We start from the raw sequence: 21,812 nt of genomic DNA, 5'->3' as shown, positions 1-21,812 counted from the left end.
CAAACAGTGTTCCCAAAAACATTCAGTCATCTTTATTTAGAATATAAAATGCAAATATTTGGAAAAATATATAAATTTGCTGTGAATGTCCTTGAGAATGTACTTGAGAAAAGTAATATTATTTAGAATTTTTTTTTAAGATTTTATTTATTTATTTGACAGAGAGAGACACAGCGAGAGCAGGAACACAAGTAGTGGGAGTGGGAGAGGGAAAAGCAGGCTTCCCGCTGAGCAAGGAGCCTGATGCGGGACTCGATCCCAGGACCCTGGGATCATGACCTGAGCCGAAGGCAGCCGCTTAACGACTGAGCCACCCAGGCGCCCCATATTATTATTTAGAATTTTTACCACAGAGAATAAAATGTGAAGTGATATATATTCTTCTAATACAAAAACACAAGCCTAGATATATAAGCATACCATATGTGTGCATGCGTGTGTGTGCATATTTATATAATAATTCAAATACGACTTAAGTTACCCACATAAAATTGATCATTTGTTTCCTTATGACTTGCGAATGGGAAAAAAGTCTCTAAGATGCCACATCTCCAATGTCCATGCTTCTTATAATAAACTTTTGGACGAAGCTATACTTACTAATTTACAATTCTAAAGTGGACTGTAAAGCTTTAGTTCTGGGAATAGCATGTGATATAAAATTGTTCATATATTTTCCAGGATTAATTGTAATTTTACAAGTACAAAACTACAAACAATTCCTGACTAGAGAAGATTAACTACTCAAAGACACAAATGCTGCCTTCGTTAAAATCAGAGTTCTGCAACAGAGCTACAGTGAGAAATTACGATCAAGGTTCAAGTTAAGTCACGACTGACTTTCTTAAACACCAACAAGGCTTGTCAAAAATCCATGCTTGCAGATAAGATGAAATTATTAGAGAGCACTAATATTGTTTTGATATTTCTTTCATTTTCATTAGAATGGTACCTGAGTCACTCTTGGTGCCACAAAAATTAGACACAAAAACTAGACTGCTATACAAAGATAGGAGAGATTTAAGTGGCGCACCCACCATCTTTTAAAATGACTATTTGCCACCTGTGAGCAGGAAAAGTAATTGTAATATTCAGTTTAAATGCTGCCTTAGAGTCTATATCAATTTCAAGTTTTCTTTTATGATTCAGCTATTCCAAGAGTCTGAAAATACTTCATTAAAAATTAATGTGTTATCCACACAAATGGCAAATATTGAAAAATGGGAATATAAATACAAACTAATAAAAATAGTAAGTCTACTAATACTGAAGAGGAAGGAAGACAGGAGGGGGAGGCGAGCATGTGAAAGGGAGAGAGATTTTAAACATCCGGTTTCTATTCTGGACCGTTTATAGAAACAGACAGACACAGCACGCGGAAGCCAAATATATTCTCGGGCTCTGACAGGATTTGTTTTCCATCTTGTCATTATTTGTACTATACGCTTCCTAATACTGTTTCTCCAGTGCTTTAGACTTCCTGACCGACCATAGCTGTCTTACTCAGAGCTTGCACACACGAGAGCTGCAGTGGGCTGGGCGCGCTCCCCGAGCCCGGCTGCCTGGTGAGCTCACTCCCTGCGGTTTGCGGCTCTCCCACGAACCCCTCAGCACAAAGGCTCAGGGCCCCCGCAACTGCATCCCCGGACCCGGTCCCCGTGCATCCTTCCCCAATCCCTCTGAATGATTTTCTGGGGCTCAAGCACATGATCCTTGGTCTATTGCGCAGCAGCAGAGACGGATGCCCAGTGCCTATTGCACGAAGGCAGGCACAAAGATAACACACCCACTCAACTTGCATCCTCTTTGTTTGCCCTTTTTATAAGCATGAGTTCATGTCAAACAGCAAGGACTTACCTTAGGCTATCTCAGCCTTCGCAATTTAAATGCCATTGAGAGAGAGTCACATTGCTGATTAAACAGGCAGCCATGGCCACACACTTGTCCCTACGTCAAAATAACACACAATAGGGTTCTCCTACACCAAAGATAATGAGGGGACTATTTTGAAAATATGAAAGATTTGTTTATGCAGACCAGAAAAACATCCCTTTGCATCAAAATAAGTGTCCCTCTTTATTGCACACTCATTATTTTCTATAGAATTTAAATTGTACATGAAAGTATAATTGTGCCTTGTTTAATGTAAATTGATTGTCTCAATTATTGGGAAAGGGTCTGAATTTTAATGGACTATTTTGCTGGAGATGTGCCAGGCAAATCCGCAAAAACTCTAATAGCTCTAACTGTGGAGGTAGGGAGCCGAACAATTAGATAAACCAGGAAAGATGGTGGGTTCCAGAATCGATCCTAAAGTGGTCCGGAAGAGTTTGGGAGCTTTTCTCCACGCACAAGAAATCAGCCATTAACTTTCAATGTTGAAAGAGTCTGTGACAGTGAGCCTATAATTTGGTTTCTCACTCTGAAAAACTGGTAAGCTCCACCTATTAGTAAAAAGGACTCTTGTGGCTATACTTTTTTTTTTCCTTACTGTTCCTTCTTTCTACAGATTAGGTTATCTGTGAAAAGCAGGGCTTTTCCCTGAAGGTGGAACTGACATAAAACCCAGTAGCCCTGTGTCCCCCAGACACTGAGACACACTTGAGGGTCTGAGTGTAGTCACCCCGGGAAGTTGGCTGCAGGCAGGTCCCAGAAGCATGCCACCATAGTTCCTGCCTGACACATCTCCCCTTTTTTTTTTTTTTTTTTTTTATAAATCCAGCGTCTATGAAGTCAAGCAAGTCTCCTCCACACTTAACGATCATGGGCAAGAGCAGACCTCAGCCGTTTGGCTACCCAGGTGGTTGCAATTTTGCTCCAGTTAAATTACAACCAGTGGTGCCTGAGGTATAGATCCACATCTGCCTGAAACTGCCAGTCTCCTACGATCTTTTTCTCAAAGCCTCAGCCCCTAGAAGCACGGCTGATGAAGGTGTAAAAATCACCTCTGGTCAGAGTAGCATGAACTACACAGCCAGATTTATACCTCAGCTATAAACCATCAGGAATTTACTTTAACTGCTATCTGAGATATTTTGGGCACTGAAAATACAACGTTTTAATCATTTCACTCTCGAAAGAGCCTCTTTTTGCAATGGAAAACCGGCAGTATTAATCTAGACATACATATAGATGTTATGTGCAGAGCAGAGATTATGATTTGGGCCAGTGAATACAAATTTCTTCTCCTAGTCATTAAACTTTCCTGAATGAATGTCTATGATGCTCAAGAATCAAGCAGAATATAAGGCCTTTCTTTTCATAACTGAGTCCAGAAAGAGCAATAAATTATGGCCAACTACAGTTCTGACTGACTTCTCCTTAAAAGCTGATCTGGCTTGTAAAAAGCAACCTCATTAAGATAGTTCACTGTTTACATGTCCTGTAACTTTTCTTTTTTTTATGAACATAGAGTTTCTGGGCAACTAGATGTTTGACTAAAATTCCATTTTTCAGGGGCGCCTGGGTGGCTCCGTCAGTTAAGTGCCTGACTCTTGATCTCAGCTTGGGTCTTGATCTCAGGGCTGTGAGTTCAAGCCCCACCTTGGGCTCCACGGTGGGCAGGGAGCCTGCTTTAAAAAAAATTCCATGATTCATAATTACTAAGCCTCAGATTTTGGATAGTACACGCCAGCAGGATGAATTTTAATAAAATGCCACACCCAAGGCACATCATTTCACTGTAGGAGTATGAAATCTGGCCACAAGTGGGCATCTAGAAATAAAGAGCCAAAGCAAAGCAAGAGAACCATCACAGGAGAGAGGGGAAATAATGTAAAGGTGAGGGGAGAACCAGGCAAAGGAGGGGAAGTGGCAGGTAAGTAGTCCCGGCTGGCTGAAAAGCAGCCTTGGGTTTGGCATCTTCTCTGAGTCCCGCACTTGCAGAGGCCTGGCTGAGCCTCACTCAGCTGCTGGAGTCAGCAATGCACCAGCTAGACGGATGTCTGCTTTCTCCTTTGTCTGGCATCTAAACATTCAAATTTGCATTTAGTGGGAAAGAGTGACTCCAAAGTCACTTTAAGGCTGCTTTTCTATATTTCTACAAAATGCCTTTAAAATACCTGCTCTTTTGGGTCACGTGGGGGGCTCAGTCAGTGAAGCACCTGCCTCTGGCTCAGGTTGTGATCCCGGGGTACTGGGATCGAGCCCCGCATCAGGCTCCCTGCTCAGCGAGAAGACTGCTTCTCCCTCTCCCACTCCCCCTCCCCCCAGCTCGTGCTCTCGCTCTCAAGTAAGTAAATAAATAAATCTTTAAAATACCTCCTCTTTAAACTCTTGCATGGTTTTCATGGATGATAAGGAGAAAATAGCTTTGTTCATGTTCACACAAACACACAAATATTTCAAGGACAGCAGCAATTTTTTAAACGAATTAGTTTCTAGACAACGAAAGCCCAGAAAATATCACGGTGTATCATCAGGATATCATCCCCAAACCCTTCTCTTTAATCTGTTAAACTGCCATGGCCAGCAGTCCGCATGTTATCCGTGGCGAGAACAATGCATCAAACTGCTTCCCCTCCATTCCGCCAATGTACAAGTTCAACTAAACAGAGGAAAACATTTTAAAAGGTCTAAAGGCCTTGTTCGTGGTGGAATCACCTCAGAAGTTATTGTGCTCAAAATTACCAAAGAAATGCTGAAAACAACATGGAATTCCACAAAGGGGTCCATTCATATGTTTGACTGACTCTAGATTTCAGTCTTTTGTGCCACGTCCGGAGCACAGAAGCGTCATGCCCGAAGGGCCAGGCACAAGGCTTGGCTGCACGAGTCCCACCTGCCAGGCTGAGAGCCCCCACTTTTCTGGGACTGCCTGGCGGGCTCTCCAACCCCCAAACTGAACTGCCCTTCCCAAGTCAGCAAAAAAGGTCTGCCCCCGAACAAAACCCCACAGAAGCAGCCTAAAGAGGAGTATTTCCCAAAAAGAAATGAGGTCTGGCCATCCTACCAGCAGATCCTATTTAGTTTCAAAGGGAGACCTGCTATTTTGTGTTTTTCTTTTCCTTTGATTTATTTTTCATTGAATGATGATACACTATTTCATTTGAATTGCAAAATAAGACCCAGGAATGAGTTATTTTATTTAATGAAAACATATATCGCAGCAGTGGACTCGAAGCTCCTTTTGGTCTCCCAACAACCCGAGGAGGTGGGAACCTTTCTTCCCTCCTGTTGTGGATGAGGAGGCTGAGTCACTGAGAGAGGAGTGACTTGCCCGGGAGAGGAGTGACAGCCTGTTCAGCATTGGGGCTGGGATTAGAACCCGGGCAGAAGGCTCCAGAAACTGCATGTTCTTAACCACTAAGCACCATATGCTGTATTGGTAATTAAAAAATCTTTTCAAAGCTCATTTAGTCTGGCTGTAACAGGTGGGGAGTGGGTGGGAGGTCTCTCAGGCACATTAGCCCAAAGTGCCCCCTTAGCAGAGGATTTGACTCTTAGATGCCACACTACCACTCCCGGGTTTGGAATGGGAAAATGTGCCGGCGAGCTTTGGAGCTCGGGACTCGGGGGGTCCTGGAGTCCAGGCCCAGCTCGGATGCCGGCTGGCTGGGCCACTTGGGGAGACACTGCGGTGTACCCAGTGAAGGTGTGGGCTCTGGCATCAGATGGCCCTGCATTCCCAGACTGGCCCTGCCGCCATGTACCAGCTGAGTGCAAATGGTGACCATGGTAAGTCACATAACCTCTTAGAGCCTGTTTGCCCCTCTAAAAAACAGAAGACAAGAATACTATCTTAATAGTATTGATCTAATAGTCACATTCCATATGGCCTCTCTGCTGCAGATTCTTTAATTATAAAACTGCAGTCTTGCGTCAGAGATCACCAAGGCCCAGCTCCCTAACAAACACTGTGATTCCATGACGCCATGACGGTAAGACGATCAATTGAAGAATAATGCTATACTATATTTATATAGTGCATTTCCCCTCACCCCCGCCAATTTTTATACCTAAGATCTGATTTGATCCTCATAACTATTCTGCATGGTCTTTAATCCCCATTCCATGGATAAGGAAGTTGAGCCTGAAAGAGTTTATTTGGCTTGTCCAAAATCCTATGTTGGCAGGTGACATCAACTGTGAGCTTTTGCTCCTTAGTTAGTGTTCTTTCCTTATTATAATTTGTTGTTTCCACAGAAAACATGACGCCTTTTGGCAATAAGCTTACAAATTAATGGAGAAAGTGAAAGATAGAAATCAGTCTGCCACCCGAGTCACACTGCCCACACCTCAAGTGATGGGCTCCTCCTGCCACTTGGAGTCAAATGCCACGCCCAACCCTAGAATTCAGGATCCAGCTTCTGAAGTGGCTGCTGAGAGGACTGGTTAATTAAGTCTAAGAGTCAGGTGAATTCTCTCCCATGGGGAAAATTCTGGAACCTGGCCAGATAAAATCCCTTCTCTTTTTCTCCCTCCAGTGGGCCATGTGGAGGCAGTTTCTTTGTAACAGGCTTATCCAGAAACATCTCTGTGGTTGTGTCTCTGTGGCTTATCATGACCAGTCAGCAGTAGGATAACACACTGTCCTATACTGTTCTCCATTCTTCCGTGCCTCACCTTCCTTTCCTTCACTTTCACTGCCCTGGGACTGAAGCCAAACAAACTTTCTCCCTTAATTCTTGCTCAGGTTCTAAAACAATGGAAATGAAGGGATTGGCCAAATCTTCACAGATATCACCCACTTGGGTAATTAACATATTTAAAAACGGACAGAGAAAGATACACACCAGAGGAATAAGTTATAGAAATGGAAATAGTCTGATAATGCAAAGAAATGACTAGTGAAAGGAATCAATGAGCTCAGGACCTAGAGACAAGCTACCACATGAAAGATGGGAAATGCCGAGCAGAAAGCGATCAGGGGGCCACTCTGGCTGAGCAAGTAGGAGGTAGACATCACCATGTTTAAAAGGTTAACATCACAGAACTGTGTCTCCCTGCTGGAAAGCCTTCAAAGACCCCCCTCTCACAGTGCTCAGAATAAACTCCAGACTTATGTTTTACATGATTCAAGAGAAAGACTCTTCCAGCCCTAATTGCTGAGGGTTCTACTTCCCCTTAGGATGTAGGGAGCCACAAATGAACATAACTCTTACCTTAACAAGGAGAAAGAAGTTAGATGATCAACAAAACCATACTTTTTCTTGAGCCAATCAGAGCTGAGGTTGCAAGATAACCAGATAAATGTCCTGGGGGAAGGTGAAAAGCAAAAGCTACCTTCCCCTGGAAGATGGGTGGAAACTTTGTGCACATGGCCCGAGGAATAGATACATTTTTACTGAGTAAAATCCATCAGTGGTGTGATGGCAAATGTTTGAAATGCAGTTCTCTTGTGGCAAAGAGGTCCTGTTTCATGAGGTCTGCCAATTTCTCTGATGTGAATACTTCTGTCGTGGTCAATTTAAAACTACCAACATGATGTTCAATGCCCCATACGTTTCTAAAAATGTAATAAATCAGCTCCAGCATGCAACTGCATCTGACCCTGAGGAAGCAGCAGGGGGTCCCGTCCCCATCCCCATCATAAGCCACGATGACAGTCAAACAAACAAGCACACAGAATACATTTGATGGGCCCACTGGCAGAATGAACTCAACAGAGGGGGGAAATCATTAAATTTGAAGACTGGCCAATAGAAAGGATGCAAAGTGAACTACAAAGAAGAGAGAAAGGAGTTGTCGGGGAGCACCTGGAACAGTGCACCGAAGAGCTGAGGGACAACCTCAGATGGTCAGACCAGCGTGCAAGTGGGCGCCCGGAAGGAGAGACAGGAAGTGAGCGGGAAGATCTGACCCTGCTACGGCCTCATCTACTCATCAATCTCCCATTTTAAAGCCATGGTGTCGTTCTTGAAGAGACCGTGTTCTCCTTGACCCCTGGGACCTTTAAACATGTACTTCTTTCTCTCTGTGAAGATCACTTCTACTTCTTGCCAGGATTCAGTCAGGAGTTATTTCTCTAAGGAATGGTACCCTGTCCCTCTAAACCTGGATAAGGTGTCAGTCTGATGTGCTCCCAGAGCATCCTCGGTGAACCGCACCAGAGAAGATTATCGACTGTGATCACCACGTGCTTCCCTTGTCGGCCTGGAAGCTCCTTAAGGGTAGAGATCATGGCTTTTTACTTTTGTATGCTCAATGCATAATAAATGTTAATAAATATGAGGATATATTAATAAGCTAGAAGATACCATACAGAGCTCAAGCCAGGCAATCTAGTATAGGTTTTCACATTTAACACGCAATGTTTTAAAATTGTAGTTTATGGCAGAGCAACAAACATGACTGCAGAAATGAAAAATCCTATTTAACTTAAAAGCGCTAAATTAAATTTTAAATCATAAGGGTTAAGATAATGAAATGTTAATCAGAAGTTCTTAATCTACCTAAACAATAAAACCAGAGAGAGAAATTTGGCTTTAAAGAGTGAACTCACTCACAGTGGTTTACGTTGGATTTATGGAAGAAATGTTTAGGGATTTTAAGCATGGAAATATACTTTCTGCCCTCTAATGTAAGAACAGAAATTTGCCTGCCCTTTTTAGCAAAAGCTCTGTCCAAGGAGTGTTCAATGCTCATCACCTCTAGTGGTTCTTGGCACAATTTGAACATATGTTTAGTACTTATTTTTAATTGAATATTTTTTATTATCCAGACTTAACTGTGGAAAAATAAAAAATAATAAACATTATAAGAATATTAAGACTGGCTGGTAATAGTTGGTTTGCTAAACTATTTGTCTCCAAAAAAGCATCAGCCATTTCCTACTACTTTATGTTCTTAGAGTTTTTTCTTTAAAATTTTTTTTTTTTTTATAACAACTTCCCTCCCAGGAATAGAAGTTAAAATCTGTTAGCTTTTGTTTGTTTGTCTTTGTGCTCCTCACTCCCAACTATGCTGAAAATATGACGTTTTTAACCAAGTAGGTAAATGTATCCCTCTTGAAATCTGATTTGGGGCTTGTATTAAAAACTTTCACCACTGAACAGAGGACATATACACATAAACACACACATATTCACATACTCGCAGACACTTAAATTACCTTAGGCCTTTCCCAAGTTCGGTCCAAAATGTTGTTCCATAAATGAGCTGTAGAAAATTCAGAAGGGGTGTTCCCACAGAAATAACCTTATGTAAACACGGTGTTTTGTTTCACAGACTAGCTCACGAGATCCCATTTAACCCATGATGTAAATAAACCAGCTTCTAGAATGTGAGCCTCTGAAGTTCCCGTTGCACCCTCAGAATCTGGAACAGAGCCTGGCGTGTGTTAATGGGCTGATAAATACATTGAATGAAGGATACTGAGTGAATAATAGTGTGAAACTTTTGTTGAGCACTAAGTTTGTGCCAGGCACTGTTTTAAAGAGTTTTCATGGATTATTTTAGGCAATTATCACATCGCTCTAAGGTTGCATTTTTCAGATAGAGAAATGTAAGATTTAAGGAATTTGCTTATGACTACATGGCTAAGAAGTGGTAAACTAGGAACACCTAGAGAGCCTGGTTCTAGGGTGCATGCTCCTAACGACTATACATGGTCTCTTTACTAAAGTTCTAGGTCTTACTAGCAGAGAACTAGAACCAGAAGGCAGCTTAAAGCATAGGGCAGGGATGTCTGTCTGCTTGTCCAGCACATGCTACGTAATCAACACTCAATAAATATTTGATGAATAAGTGAAAGGGAGTCTTATTCCTTTTCTTGGACATCGGGACTATTTTAGAAAGAAGTGTGAATTATATATTAAAATGTCTTTGGCATTTTCCTCACTCTCTTTCATTGGGTATCTTTCCATTTAATCTACTCTCAGAGATCAGTTATGGTAGTGTTTGCCTTGTTCCAACTATAGTGTCTGGACAGGCTGCTTTCATAGCTTATTATCCACTCCAGATCAAAATTCTAATTCCCGCAGTTAGAACCTCCTCTGTTGTTGGGAGGAAAGAAATCTGATTTCAGGTCTTCCCATTAAAATATACTTGAACCTAGCTTCTAGTCCTCTTAGGGACCTGTCAATAATACACGGAATAATTGGATTTTAAAGAGATTGATTGTTAACCCCAATTGGCTTATAATTTTGGTATAATTTGGGGGAAAAGGGTCAAACTTTCTAAGCTGTTCCTGATTTTCGTAGCTTCCTCCTTTCCTCTACACAATACTCTCAGATGGTTTGTCCTTAGAGCCCTTAGGGGAGGCAGCCTACCTAATCCCCACACTTCCACGGTCCAGTAACATGAAAGCTAGAGATAACCAAGATGCATTTCAAAATAAACAAGTTGCAATGAGCTTGGTTCCTAGCAACATATGGATTACTTATCATCTTCTATAATTTTATATTACAAAATAATGGCACATAAATCTAAAATAACATAGCAATTATGTTAATTTACTTTTATTAGTATGTTGTCAGTTACCCAAAAATACAGATTCCCAGGGCACCTGGGTGGCTCAGTTGGTTGAGCCTCAGACTCTGGATTTCAGATCAGGTCATGATCTCAAGGTTGTGAGATGGAGCCCCACGTTCAGCTCTGTACTGGGCAGGTGTGGAGCCTGCTTAAGATTCTCTCTCTCCCTCTCCCCTTGTCCCTCCCTTGGACCTTCCCACACATGGGTACGTGTCCACACTCTCTCTCTCAACAACAACAACCACAACAAAACACCAAATTCACAAGCAGCACATCACCAAAGGAGTGCCTCTCTAAAGTAGGGCCAGGGGAGATGGGAGGTGGGGATCATATACACATTTGGTTTAGCAAAAGAGATGCAAATGATTCACTCGTGAATTACAATTCACATAGGACTTGCAACATAGTTATTGAGAAACTGATACAATCCTGAAACAAGTATACAATATTGCACTCCTCAGAGGTTAACAAAACAACGTAAGAAAAATGAAATTAATTACCATGAAGCTAAATTAAGAGCATTTTATAATTAAAAGCAAGAATAGCAGCATTAAAAACCCAGATGACCTCAGCATGACACTGATGATGCAGTAATAACTAAATAATAAATGTCCTTCGCCCCCCAAATCATGGGAAATCAAACCGCTGGAGCTCACGCAGGATCAGGGGAGACTGGTGAGGGGTGGAAGCCAGTGGAATGCTGCGTTAGCATTCTCAGTAAATTACTGATTTACTGATTCTCTGTAAATCACGACCCAGAGCACTTTGGTTTATACTTTGAATACTCTTCTAAATGAGGAAAGATCCACTCAAAACATTTCCTCAGGGACAGGGAAAGTTTTATGACTATGCACCCAAATCTAACATCAACAGACTTCTGGTTTACACAAATCAGAGAGAACAAGAGATGAAACACACCCTCCAGGGCAACCATCTCTTGCCCAGGCTGCCAATGGAGGCGAGTCCCCCAGGGCACCCCTCCTTCTTGCCTGTGGGGTTTCTGGAGGTATAAGAGTGGCAGGAGGGACCTACCAGGAGATGGTGGGTGACGTCACAGCTGTTCGGGAGCCCCATCAGACCAAACAGAGAGGGCGCCTGCAACCAGGGAAGAGAGGCAGAGGGGTAGACCCTTTTCATCCTTGTACCCCCTGGGCTAGTACTGTGACTGGCACCAAATGGACGCCCGATAAACAGAGAACAAACCAATTCTGGCCTCAGCTCACTTTACCAGCGCTCTATTCAAAAAGCTGCATTGATCAGCTCATGTCCTCCTCTCAAGGCACTGCTGAGCTGCAGGAGGTGACCCTCTTCTAGTCCAGGATTCCTCCTGGCTCAAGCTTGGTCTCTCCCCTGCTCTGTCTACCTCAGCATCTCCAAATTCATCTGATTCTCAAAGCCTTTCACAGAAATACATACCTTTATGAATCCCCTTAGGGATCAGTTAAATTATTTCATAGTTTTTACACAATATGATTAAGAGGGATTTTTAAAGTAACAAATTTTATTTGAGGTATATCTTTAAATTTTTTAATATAAAGTTTATTTTTAAAGCAATTTTCCTGAACCTAAAACTATTCTAAAAGATAAAGTCTATTAAAAAATATGATGAGGGGCGCCTGGGTGGCTCAGTCGGTTAGTGGCTGCCTTCGGCTCGGGTCGTGATCCCAGGGTCCTGGGATCGAGCCCCGCATCGGGCTCCCTGCTCGGCGGAGAGCCTGCTTCTCCCTTTCCCTCTGCCTGCCACTCTACCTACTTGTGCTCTCTCTGTCAAATAAATAAATTAAAAAATATATATATGATGAGGGGGGTACCTGGGTGGCTCAGTCGGTTGGGCATCTGAATTATGGCTTCGGCTCAGGTTGTGATCTCAGGGTTGTGAGATTGAGACCCACGCCAGGCTCTGAGCTCAGCACGAGTCTGCTTGAGATTCTCTCCCTCTCCACCCCCCTCTGAAATAAATAAATTTTTTAAAAATTATTTATTTATTTGAGAGAGAGAGAGAGAGTACAAGCAGGGGGAGGGGCAGAGAGAGAAGCAGGCTTCCCGCCGAGCAGGAAGCCACCCAGGCGCCCCAATTAATAAATGTTTTAAAAAACATATGATGAGAAACAGGGTATTTGCATGGTCTCCAACTATCTCCCCACGAGGCACTTAATAACTTCATTTGAGCAGAGATCCAGCAGACACCACCTTGACCAAGTGATCAAAATCAACACCACCAGTGACAGGACACAGTGTGTCAACACGGTGCAAGAGAGGGACACAACACTGTGGGATTCCGGCCCCAAACGCGCAACCTCAGCCTAACAGTGAGGATGCCTCAGACAAACCGACACTGAGCCACTCTACAAACAACAGAGCAGTTCTCATCAAAAGTGAGGAACTGTCACAGGTCAGGTTTCTCCCCGAGAGAAATTCTTAAGTGTCTAAAGACAACTAAAGAGAAATGAGAACTAAATGCAACATAGAATCTTGAACCAGAACTAGAATATTAGGGGAAAACTAGTGAAATCCTAGTGAGGTCTAGAGATGAGTTCCTAGTATTGCATCGATGCTAATTTCCTAAGTCAGATCACTGTATCGTGGTTACGTAAGATGCTCGCTCACAGAAGCGTGGCTGGGTGAAGGGCATATGGGAACTCTCAATTATTTTTGTAACCTGTCTATAAGTCAAATTATTTCAAAATAAAAAGCTAAATAAAAGTAATTTTCCTATGTAACCAATAATGCCAGCAATTTCACTTACATAAATTAAATCCTTAATGAATTAATTATATAGGAAAAAAGGCACAATTGGCCAATAACATAATATGGTTTAGGAACAAAATGTGCTCTGTAATGTAGATTTGAAATTAAATTGATGCGTAAGAATAAAAAACATAAAAATAGCTTCGTGATATTTTTTGGAATTGGGTTTTTTCAAATGTAAAATTCAACTTATTGCTTCATTTCTTTAATTGATTTTTTTTAGAGCAATTTAAGACTCCCAGCAAAACTGAGGGGAAGGCACAGAAACTTCTCATATACCTCCTGTCCTCACACATGCACAGACCACCCCCCATCATCAGCATCCTCCTCTAGAGTGGTACATCTGTTACAAGTGATGAACCTATAGGGACACATCACAATCACCACAAGTCCATAGTTACGTTAGGTTTCATTCTTGGTGTTGTTCATTTTATGGGTTTAGACAAATGTATAATGACTCGTAGACACTATTATGGTATCATATAGAGTATTTTCACTGCCCTAGAAATCCTCTGTTCTCCTCCCCCTGTACCCTTGGCAACCACTGACCTTTTTACTGCCTCCATTGTTTTGTCTTTTCCAAAATGTCATATACTTGGAATCATAGTTTGTAGCCTTTTCAGACTGGCTTCTTTCACTTCGTAATAAACATTTAAGGTTCCTCCATGTCTTTTCAAGGCCTGATAGCTCATTTCTCTTTAACGCTAGATACTATTCCACTGTCTGGTGGTATCATAGTTTATCCATTCTGAAGGGTATCTGGTTATTTCCAAGTTTTGGCAATTATGGATAAAGTCACTATAGATATCTCTATACAGGTTCTTGGGTGGATATAAGTTTTCAACTCCTTTGGGTAAATATCAAGGAGCATGATTGCTGGATCACACATTTAGTTTTCTAAGAAACTGCCAAACTGTCTTCCAAAGTGACTGTACCATTTTGCATTCCCACCAGCAGTGAATGAGAGTTCCTGTTGCTCCACATCCTTGCTGGCACTTGATGGTGTCAGTGTTCTGGATTTTGACCACTCTAACAGGTGTGTAGTGGTATCTCATTGTAGTTTTAGTTTGCATTTCCCTGATGACATATGATGTGGAGCATTTTTCATATGCTCATTTGTCATCTGTATCTCTTCTTAACAGGTGTCTGTTAAGGTCTTTGAACCATTTTTTTTTTTTTAAGATTTTATTTATTTGACAGAGAGACACAGTGAGAGAGGGAACACAAGCAGGGGGAGTGGGAGAGGGAGAGGTAGACTTCCCGCTGAGCAGGGAGCCAGATGCGGGGCTTGATCCCAGGACTCTGGGATCATGACCTGAGCCAAAGGCAGACTCTTTTTTTTTTTTTTTTTTAAAGATTTTATTTATTTATTTGAGAGAGAGAGAATGAGAGAGAGCACATGAGAGGGGGGAGGGTCAGAGGGAGAAGCAGACTCCCCGCCGAGCAGGGAGCCCGATGCGGGACTCAATCCAGGGACTCCAGGATCATGACCTGAGCCTAAGGCAGTCGCCCAACCAACTGAGCCACCCAGGCGCCCCCAAAGGCAGACTCTTAATGAATGAGACACCCAGGCGCCCCTTTGACCCATTTTTTAATTGGGTTGTTTCTTTTCTTATTGTTGAGCATTAAGAGTTCTTTGAGTATTTTGGACAATAGTCCTTTATCATCTATGTAATATTATCTTCCAGTCTGTGGCTTTCTTCTCATTCTCTTGACATTGCCTTTCTTTTTTTTTTTTTTTTTAAGATTTTATTTATTTGACAGAGCGAGACAGCAAGAAAGGGGACACAAGCAGGGGGAGTGGGAGAGGGAGAAGCAGGCTTCCCGCCGAGCAGGGAGCCCGATGCAGAGCTCGATTCCAGGACCCTGGGATCATGACCTGAGCTGAAGGCAGAGGCTTAATGACTGAGCCACCCAGGTGCCCCGACATTGCCTTTCTCAAAGCAGAAATTTTACACTTCGATAAAGTCTATCTTATCAATTACTTCCTTCCTGGATCTTGCCTTTTGTGTTGTGTCTAAAAAGTCATCACCATTCTCAAGGTCATCTAGGTTATCTTCTAGGAGTTTGAAAGTTTCATATTTTATATTTTGGTTTGTGGTCCATTTTGAGTTAATTTTTGTGTCAACTATAAGGTCTGTGCCTAGTTTTTTTTTTTTTTTTTTTTTTTTGCATGTAGATGTCCAGTTATTCCAGAACCATTTGTTGAAAAGACTATCTTTGCTCCATTGTATTGCCTTTGCTCTTTCATCAAAGATCATTTGACTATATTAATTTGGGCTTATTTCTGTGTTCTCTGTTCCATCCCACTGATCCCTTTGTCGATTCTTACTCAAATACCACACTGTCTGGATTACTACAGCTTCATAGTAAGTTGGAAATCAGGTAGGACCAATCCTCCAACTTTGTTCTCCTCCTTCATTATATTGAAACTGTGTTGGCTATTCTGGGTCTTTTGCCTCTCCATATAAACTTCAGAAGCAGTTCATCACTGTCCACAAAATAACTTACTGGGATTTTAGTTGGGATTACATTAAATCTATAGGTCAAGCTGGGAAGAACTGACATCTTGATAATATTCAGTCTTCTTATCTATGAACAAGGAATATCTCTCCATTTATTAATTCTTTGGCTTCATTCATCAGAGTTTTGTAGTTTTCCTCATATAAATCTTGTACATATTTTGTTAGAGTTATACTTAAGCATTTAATTTCTGGGGTGCTAATGTAAATGGTGGTATGTTTTTAATTTCAAATTCCAGTTGTTCATTGCTAGTATGTAGGAAAGTGATTAATTTTCATATATTAACCTTGTATCCTGCAACCTTGCTGTAACTGCTTATTGGTTCCAGCAGTTTTTTCTACGTAGACGATCATGTCATCTATGAACAAAGACAATTTCATATCATCCTTCCCAATCTTTAGACCCTTTATTTCCTTTTTGGTCTTATTGCATTAGCTAGAACTTCCAGTATGATGTTGAAAAGGAGTGGTGAGAGGGAATATCCTTGCCTTATATCTGATCTTTTTGGGAAAGCTTTGAACTTCTCACCATCAAGTATGATACTAGCACTAGGTTTTTGTAGATGTTCTGTATCAAGTTGATGAATTTCTCCTTTGCTTCTGGTTTACTAAGAGTTTTTACCATGAATAGGTGTTGGATTTTGTCAAATGCTTTTTCTGCATCTATTGATATGATCGTGTGATTTTTCTTGCTTAGCCTATTGATGTGATGGGTTACATTAATTAATTGATTTTTAAATGTTGAACCAGTCTTACATACCTGGAATAAATTGTACTTGGTTGTAGTGTGTAATTCTTTTTAAATATTGTTGTATTCTCTCTGCCAATATTTTGTCTTATTTTGTTTTTAAATGATGAAAAAAGGTTAAGATTTCCGGCTTCTATTTTCAGGGACTTCTCTGAAAACAGTGAATAGTCTTAATTCTCCCCAAAATGGAATGCCTAAATTAGATAAAAATCAATACTTTATTTCCCTTTTATTTTTCCTAAATAAGCTCTAGGCCCAACGTGGGGCTTGAACTCATGACCCCAAGATCAAGAGTCACATGCTCTATTGACTGAGCCAGCCAGGTGCTCCTATTTCTTATTCATAACACTGGTTTTCAAGGAATAAACTTTCTATTAGAAAATACAACTTCATAGATTTGGTAAAGATCATTCTGAGGTAGTTTATAGAAGAATTGCCAATTTTAAACTCATTATTCACTCATTACATATCAATTAGCAGCTGCATGTCTTCATCAATGGTTTTTATGTGTGTAATTTAAGCCATACATTGCCACAAAAAGAAAACAAAACTATGTAAGACTGCATAACTGACAAAGCGATGTGGATTCCTGGGGGCTGGTGACCCAATACTTGACCCCACGACAGCACGTGAGGGCGCTAAGGCTTGTTCCCTCTGCAAACACCGCAGACTTCTCACATCGTTCTATTTTCGATGACAAAATATATGAATCCATACCTGTCTTAAAACATTACCAGAAAACATGCCATTGCTATCTTGAACAGGAATCCCCTGGACTGCCTTTGTGGACACCAGAGATTCCAAATCACCAGCTGGAAAATGGGCCTTTCCTGACTCCACAGTTTAACGATCTGGACAATCAGAATTTAATACATTCATGTCTACCCCTCCTAATACATTCCCCCCCGACCGGTTGCTTGGTCTGTCTCTCCTGCTCGCTAAATGCTTTCTGCTTTCCTTGGCTGCTGAATCTCATGAAAAAGTACTTTAAATGTGCTATGTCAATTTTTCTACTCATGCTAACTTTTCAATATGCCCTAACATGGTTGCCATACTCTTCTACTAACAATATTTTTGTTAACGCAACCAGTTCTGTCTCTGTCACTAAGTTCAGTGGATACTTTCGGTCACTTAATCACTCAGCAGCATCTGGTTGGCCCCTTCCTCTTTGCTGAAGCACGCACAACAGCATACTCTTCTGGTTTCCGCTTGTTTCCTGGGTTCCTTGTCTTAGTGTCTTTTGCCAACCTCTACCTTTCCTTTAAAAAGGTTGGTGTTCTTGGGGCACCTGGGTGGTTCAGTCGGTTAGGCGTCCGAATCTTGGTTTTGGCTCAAGTTGTGATCTCAGGGTCATGAGATCGAGCCCCGTGTCAGGCTCCTCACTCAGTGGGGAGTCTGCTTCAGACTCTCTCTCCCTTTCCCTTTGCTGCTCATAAACACACTCTCTCTCTCAAATAAATAAATACATCCTTTAAAAAATGTTAATGTTCTTTAAATGTTGAAGACGTTTTTCCTTCTTATTGTACTTTTCCTCTGGTTATTTACCTCATTTACTCACAAGGTTTCAAATATCCTCTACAGGCTCTATAGATAGATTTCTATCTCCAGCCCAGACCTGTCTCCTAGGCGGAGGCCCTATGTCCCCCTGCTTATTTGACATTTCCATTTGTACAAAGCATTGGCACATTAAATTCAACAGGGCCAAATTGAATACTTGGTCTTATCCCAAACCCAAGCCATCTCACCCACAAACCTTCTTTGTGCATCCTCTAGCTCTCTAAGTGGCGCCACTATGTCCCCATTGCTCGAGTCAGAAATATGGGTATTATCCTTGACATGCCCCCCTACCCAACAGAGTCAATCAATTACTAAGTCCTATTGATTTCGCCTCCTACATATTTCCCCAATCTGTTTACTTCTCTCTATCATCATTATCATCACTTCGGGTTCAAGCATCATCATCACCCGACTGACTACTCCAGGAGCTCCCAATGGGTCTTGTGCAAACACTGTGGCTCTGCTCTAACACATGGTCTACTCTGGAACTGGAATGCAATTTTTTTTTAAAGATTTATTTATTTATTTGAGAGAGAGAGCATGAGCGGGAGGGGCAGAGGGAGAAGGAGAAAGAATCTCTAGCAGACCCTGTGCTGAATGTGGAGCCCGACACGGGGCTCAATCCCACGACCATGAGATCACGACCTGAGCCAAAACCAAGAATCAGACACTGTGCCACCCAGGCACCCCTGGAATGCTATTTTAAAATGGCTATTTGATCACCTCATTCTTTAAAAAAATAAAAATTCTTGAGTAAAAGGTCTGTAAGAAAAACTTAAAGGTCTGGCCCTCATCTACCTCTCCAACCTCATCATGTGTCATTCTTTCCCTTATTCTTTATGTTAAACACACAAGTTTCTTTCCTTCCTCAAAAGTCCTTTCTTCAGTTTTACAGTCTTCTTTTCTCCAGAACAGGAGCTGGTGAACTTTTTTAGGAGAAAGCCAGACATTAAGTATTTCAGGCTCCACGGGCCAGTGGGTCAGAGTCTCTGACTCCAGCGCTGAGCTCCGGCACGCAGGACGAGCCCCGAGCGGTATGTGGACAAACGAGCACCACTGCCCTCCTGAGCCTCGTACGGCGGGTTGTGGGCTGGGGCACAGTCGGCCACCTCCCGCTCTAGGAAGCTAGCCATCCCTATCCTGATGCTTGCGGATTCACTTTGAGTATCATTTTTCTCAATGAAACTTTTCCTGAGCAGGTAAGTCCCCTTATTAAAGGCGCTTTTACCACAAAGTATATGTCTCTTTATAGAACCAATTGTTACTGTAATTAATTAGATATTTACAACATTATTTCATCTATATCCACCTTCCCTATAAGACTGTAAATTTCATGACACTGGGGACTATGTTTACTTTGCTATTTTATTCCCAGCGTGTGGTGGAGAACACAGTAATCAATAAATATCTGCTGAATGAATGAATGATTAATTTGCTGCCTGGCCTTCAGTGGGCAACTGTAGCTTTCTGAGACCTTCAGTTATTCATCTGGAAATGGACGATAGTAACAGCTACTTTCCCGTTTGTTTCAAGGTAAGATAACATGGCTGAGGGCATTTTGTGGACTCTAATACAAATTTAAGAAAAAAAAATATTAGCAAAATGACTTGGTTGCCCAGTATGGGACAAATTGCAGCCCAAACCAGGCCAAATTCTCGGCTTGTTTTGTTGGCCCTCTAAGCCATGAATGGTTTTGTTTTCTTAAAAGACTGTGAAATACAAAAACAAAACAAAGAAGACCTTGTGACAGAAACCACATGTGGCCCACAAAACCTAAGATATTTTAGTCTGGCCTAGAACAGTGTCTGAGTCTAAGTAAATATTTTATTTTATTTTTTAATTTTTTTTAAAGATTTTATTTATTTATTTGACAGAGAGAGACACAGTGAGAGAGGGAGCACAAGCAGGGGGAGTGGCAGAGGGACAAGCAGGCTTCCCGCGGAGCAGGGAGCCCGATGAGGGGCTCGATCCCAGGACCGTGGGATCATGACCTGAGCCGAAGGCAGACGCTTAACTGACTGAGCCACCCAGGCGCCCCCTAAGTAAATATTTTAATGAGTAAATAAATGAATGATTAATTACCTCCCCAATACACCCATATTTTAATATTTTGGCGGCTGAAAAGCAGTGCCATTTTCCGATGGCCTTCTTCCCTTCAATAGAGCAAGTGATTAAAATATAAAGTATTTATGCCCTCCCCAAGGACTCTATGTTGACTTTAAATTTAAAAAACAAAATAAAAGGAGTCTATAAGCATTTCATTTTCCTCTCAGTTGTGTCAACAATTGCTTTTGAAACGGAGAAGGTGTGGGGTGTCTGGGGAGCTGGATAGGAATGGGGGGCTGGGAGCCAAGAGAACCCCTTCAAGCTCCCTGCGGTGTTGTACACGTGATCATCACGTGGAGTCCAAACCTACAGCAATCCATTCATCGTATGTTGTAAATACTGACGGTTCTTTTTCCCTGGGAATCCATCATTATACAGAAATTTTAAGTGACACATTTATAGGAAATGAGAAGGGGCTGGGTTTGTTACAAAAGAAGTGAACTTAAAAAGGAAAGGAATTTGGAGTCAAAAGATCAAGATTCAAGTTGGAACTCTACCACCTCCTCAACCTGTCCCTCTGAGCAAATCCATTAGTCTCTCTGAGCTTGCGTTTCTTCGTCTAGAAAAAGGGAGCAAATATCATTGGTGCCATTTAGTAGGTGGCTAGTAGGAGCCAAGTGCTTGACGTATATTTGATCTTTATATCAAACTGCAAAGTGGCCATTATTAGTCCCAATATATAGATAAAGAAACTGATGCTCAGGGAGGTCACATAACTTGCTCCCAGTGACACCACTAGGAAGAACCAAAAGGTTTGGAGTTAAATTCTGTCTCCAGCAATACCATCAGTGCATATCTGATGAAGATATTTAACCTTCGGGCACCTGGGTGGCTCAGTTGGTTAAGCATCTGACTCTTGGTTTTGGTTCAGGTCATAATCTCATGGGTTGTGGGATCCAGCCCAGCGTAGGGCTCTGTGCTCAGTGGGGAGTCTGCTTGGAGATTCTCTCTCCCCCCCCCACTCTAGCGCACGTGCTCTCTCTCTCTCTCACGTAAATAAATAAATATATTTTAAAAAGATATTTAACCTTCTTAGCCTCTTGTATGTTTTATCTTACAAAAACCACTCGAAACCTAATTTCTATGACAGTCCTCCATATTACATCACCAACTTACACCTTCAAGGTAGATGGTTTTCCTACAATGCTATTAAATCTAACTCTGTGTCTACAGAATAGTAAAAAGGAGATATACTCTCCCCTCTGTGTAATATAAGGACAACCTAAGCGGAGAAAGCATAAATACTCAAGAGTATTAGATTTTGAGCACATCCCTCGCGTGCCATGGTGGCCATGAATTCTATTTATTCCACACCAATTCCCACTCTGATTTTGAACCAAGCACTTTCAATATATGGTATGTCAGTTGATTACTGAAGCTGTATTACCTCTGCTTCATTATCTCATGTAGTCTTCCGTGTTGGACACACTGCTCCTCCAATTCCTCATTTCTCCTCTCTAACTTTTCCAGTTTGTCATACATATACCTTTTCTCTTGACTGAGCTGAGCTATTTCAGACCTAGAGAGGCGAAAACACAGAAATGACAGATGTTAAAGGTTCTTATTACCGGAGCACGTTTTTACCGTATAACCTTAGCATTGTCTTAAACACCATACTTAAAAATAACAGTGTAAACAAAAGTTATTTTATGTAAAACGGAATATTTCAGAAATTGCAAAATGTCTAGTGGAGGAATATATGCATTGCAGGGACTCAA

The 21,812-nt window shown here is 41.6% G+C and overlaps 1 protein-coding gene across 1 annotated transcript in view; it reads right to left on the bottom strand.

Moving 5' to 3' along the window:
• Positions 1-21,812, bottom strand: part of SDCCAG8 (SHH signaling and ciliogenesis regulator SDCCAG8) — a 234,050-nt gene that overhangs the window by 50,569 nt on the left and 161,669 nt on the right. Inside the window, exon 16 of the mRNA XM_021682699.2 lies at positions 21,482-21,613. Within this exon, the coding sequence (XP_021538374.2) occupies positions 21,482-21,613 (132 nt within the window). The remainder of the gene's footprint in view (positions 1-21,481; positions 21,614-21,812) is intronic.

Source organism: Neomonachus schauinslandi, chromosome 6, assembly GCF_002201575.2.
Source record: "Neomonachus schauinslandi chromosome 6, ASM220157v2, whole genome shotgun sequence".
NCBI classification, from domain to species: Eukaryota; Metazoa; Chordata; class Mammalia; order Carnivora; family Phocidae; genus Neomonachus; species Neomonachus schauinslandi.
Note: the sequence above shows the minus strand (reverse complement) of the source record. Positions and strands in the feature narration are given on the sequence as shown.